The sequence below is a fragment of the Condylura cristata genome, unplaced genomic scaffold (assembly GCF_000260355.1).
Source record: "Condylura cristata isolate star-nosed mole 26May11 unplaced genomic scaffold, ConCri1.0 scaffold00022, whole genome shotgun sequence".
In the NCBI taxonomy this organism is placed as follows: Eukaryota; Metazoa; Chordata; class Mammalia; order Eulipotyphla; family Talpidae; genus Condylura; species Condylura cristata.
The window spans coordinates 37,223,326-37,226,785 of NW_004567123.1; the positions used below are offsets into that span (position 1 = coordinate 37,223,326).

The following is a 3,460-nucleotide window of genomic DNA, read 5'->3' on the forward strand; positions in this document are numbered from 1 at the left end:
CCGCGCCCCCGGCTCCCGCCGGCGCCCTGCGACTCGCCGCGCTGTTGTTGCTGGGAGCGGTGGTCCCGCGCGGAGGTGCCGGCGCGCGCCCGTTGACATCCAGTTCGTTAAAGCCCCCAGGAGCCGCGGGCCGGAGCCCGCCTGGCGCTCCCGGGCCCCTGGGCATCGCCCGCCCTGCCTGTGTCCCGGCCGCGACGGGATGCAAAGCCGGGCGAGCTCCTGTTCTGCTCGCGCTCGGGCATCCCGGGGCGCGGGAGGGGGTCGTCGGGGAGCTGGGGCCGCCCGCGCCCTGGGCCTGAGGTCCCTGGACAGCGCCCGAGATGGAGGGGCCAGCGAAGTCCCGAACCTCCGTGAGCCCCAAGCGGGGCCTGCGCGCAGGGTTGGGGGCAGTTGCGGTTCTGAGCCAGGGGTCTCGGAGGGGGACACTTCTCCGCTGGGCCAGCGCTGCGGGCCACCCCAGCCCCCCAGGGCGCCAGGCTGTCCTGCCTGCCTGTGGGGAACGCGCCTCTTGAGCGCGGGACCAGGGCAGGCCTGCCCAGGGCGTGCCTGGCCGGACCTCTTTTCCAAGCTGAGGCTGCAGGGTTGCCTGGCTGGGCCCCGCCTTCCCGCAGTACAGTCCCGCCGTGAGAAACGGACCCCGCGGCAGCCCTCCGCCAGGCCCCGGCTGGGACCGCCTCTCCGGCGCCCTTCCCACCCAACCCAGCATGCCGAGCCTCTGCGCCCGCAGGCCGCCTGCTGCCCCAGGGACAGGCAGTGGCCGAGCCCCCGTGCAGGTGGCGGCTCTGGGCACCCTGCTCTGTGGCTGTCGTAGGGCCCAGAGCGGGTCCTGAGCTGGCGTCCACCTGTCTGTGCTGGCTCCTGAGGCCCTGTCACGCCCAAGCCTGTTGCCCTCCCCCTGCTGGCACTACTCCCCGGCCGCTGCCTGCCTGCTGGACTGTGGCTGGACCCCGCAGGCCCACCAACGTCTGGGGGTGCCTGACCCTTGGCTCGCGGGGACTGACCTTTGACCACGAGCCTGCCCGCACCTTTCCAGGCCTCTTCTACACCTTGGGACCCTCACATCCACATAGGCCCTGCCTAGCACCCCAGGGGTGCCCGCCTGCCTCTGCCTGGCCGAACCCGGCGTCCATGTCTGGGCACCTGGGTCATTGTTCCAACATCCGTGTCACCGCGGCACTCTGCACTGTTGGGGGAGGCGTGCCCGGCCCGGGGCGCTGACAGGCGGCCAGCCTGGGGCCCCAGCGGACCACGGCCACTGCCCGAGCCCCTGGGTTTGAATTCCTCAGCAGTAACTGGCGATCGCAGCACCGAGGGGAAATGACTGGGGTGCTCTGTAATCGGGGGACTGAGGGCCCCTGAGCCAGAGCCAGGCATCCAGGAGCCCTCGCTGGTGGGGTCAGGCACGTGGGCCAAGGGACACGTCCAGCGGTCCTCCCCGGGGCGCTGGGGGTCCTTTGTCTAAACTTGACTGGACACGAGTGTGCAGCCTCCGGGCACCAACCAGCCCCGTCGGCAGCTGTGAGTCCAGCAGCGCCGGCCACGCCAGGCTGCTCACCGCAAGCCCAGTGGCTTCTGGCAATGCCCACAGACCCCTGCACGTCCACCTGCCACAGTGACCACCTGGCCATGGCGGTCTCTGTCTGACGCCGGGTTGGCTCAGCACCCCCCCCCATGGCGCTGCCCGGCCTGGCTGGCGTGGGAGCCGGGAGGCCCCTCCGGCTGTGTGGGCCTCGTGGGCTCTTGGGGAGACGCCCCCTGCTCCCCAGGCCGCCTGTGCTCCTCCGGAAGCCTGAAGGGCCCCCCGCCTCACAGCCCCAGGGCAGAGGAGCCCCAGGGAGCACTGACTCCCTGCCCCGGCCTTGCACCCCCAAGAGGGGAGCCTCTCCCCGTGGGGGGCAGCTGGCTGGGGCGGGTGGGAGCCAGGGCTGAGGCAGGGTGACAGCCGGGCACCCCAGTGGCTGTGGGTGGCCATCGCCACTGTGCCCCCTTCCTCACCTGGGAGCTGCCGGCCTAGGCCCCTCGCTCACCCCAGAGGGGCTCCCTGTGGGCCCCACAGCGGAAGGAGTGGGCAGCCCCAAGGGGCGGTGAGCAGGCGCCTGGGCCTCGGCCGTCCTTCCCCAGCAGCCCTGCGCTGGCTGTGGGAGCCGCCTGGCGCTCCCCGGGCTCCCCGCAGGGGCAAGGCGGCGCCCTCCACAAGGCAGCTGCCACCGCAGAGGTGGCCACAGAGGACCCTGTGGGCACTGCCGGTTCCAGCCCGGGCTCCTGCAGAGGCCTCCTGGGGGCTCGGGGCGGGGTCCTGTTCCCTGTCCCACTGCGGTGGTCAGTCCCGAAACTGGTACCAGAGGATGGTCGCAGGGCCCATGCCCCGGACCCTATGTGGGTGCTGCTTTGGCACTTGAGCACGGACCTTGCTCACATGCAGCGGTGGCCGTCCCGATGGACACAACTGCACGCCCCCGGCCAGGAAGGGCTTGACGGAGAGGTGGAGCCAGAGGCCTCGGGGCCCCGGGCCGGGCTTCCCCGCATAGGGCAGGCGAGGGGACCCTGCCGCCTGGCCCTCTGACCCTTGCCTGGAGGGCCGGCCACCCTCTGTCAGAGCAGGCCCAGTGCCCTGAGGAGGAGGGTCACTGAGCGGGGGCAGCAGAGGTGTCCTGGGCCTGCAGCCTCCAGGCCGCAGTGTCCTGCTCACGGGGTCCTGATGGAGACGCCCCCCAAGCCCCGGAACAGCCTACCGGGACGCCCGTGAGCGCCACACGTGGCTCCAGGGCCGTCCGTGGGACAGGGTGGCCAGGTCCACACTGCCCAATGGGGTCCCGCTGCCCAGCCCTCCCTGGAGGCCGCGCAGGGGTTGTGCCGTCCAGAGCAGGCTGGGCAGGAGCAGCAGAGGCGGAGTCCTGCCACCATACTACGTTTATTGAGGTCGCCACCCGCGAGAGGCCCCGGGGACCCAGCCCCTGCTCCCCAGACCTCCCGAGGGTGGTCGGCAGCCGGGGGCGCCGCGGCCAGCCACCTGCACAGGACTGGGGGCAGCTGGGAGTGCCCAAGAGCCTGAGGGGCGCGGGCGGGAGGGGAGGAGGGCAGGGTCGAAGTGCTCTAGACAAGGCGACCTAAGGAAGCCAGAGCCCAGTGTGTCTTGTCCTGCAGGGCTCGGCGCCGGTCCAGGGCCTTAGCCGGACATCTCCTCGCGCTGCTCCTTGTTCCTGCGGACCTCGGCGGCGTGCAGCTCCTGCGGGGACCGGGACCCGGGCCGGGCAGCTCGCCACGTGCCCTGGGCCAGCGTCGCGCCCAGACCCGCCTCTGTGGCTCCCGTATCCTCCCGGGGTGCAGGCCCTGGGGACCCCCGGGCAGAAGCAGAGGGTGCCCCTGGCGGGGCTGCTCCTTACCCTGGGCTGGCCCCCCACAGGTCAGTGCTGCGTGCGGGGCCCCAGTGGAAGGGGCTTCTGGGCTCACAGCCTGCGCA

The 3,460-nt window shown here is 72.3% G+C and overlaps 2 protein-coding genes across 2 annotated transcripts in view; both read right to left on the bottom strand.

Annotated features, from left to right (window-relative positions):
- HELZ2 (helicase with zinc finger 2, transcriptional coactivator) overlaps window positions 1-1,628 on the bottom strand; it is a 25,397-nt gene extending 23,769 nt beyond the window's left edge. The window contains exons 1-2 of the mRNA XM_012728167.1: window positions 1,556-1,628; window positions 1,141-1,331 (exon numbers count right to left, since the gene is read on the bottom strand). Of these exons, the coding sequence (XP_012583621.1) occupies window positions 1,141-1,331; window positions 1,556-1,628 (264 nt within the window). The remainder of the gene's footprint in view (window positions 1-1,140; window positions 1,332-1,555) is intronic.
- Window positions 1,629-2,892: 1,264 nt separating this feature from the next.
- The window catches only part of STMN3 (stathmin-like 3), a 1,916-nt gene continuing 1,348 nt past the window's right edge, over window positions 2,893-3,460 (bottom strand). Inside the window, exon 3 of the mRNA XM_012728168.1 lies at window positions 2,893-3,378. Within this exon, the coding sequence (XP_012583622.1) occupies window positions 3,167-3,378 (212 nt within the window). The 3' untranslated portion in view covers window positions 2,893-3,166. The remainder of the gene's footprint in view (window positions 3,379-3,460) is intronic.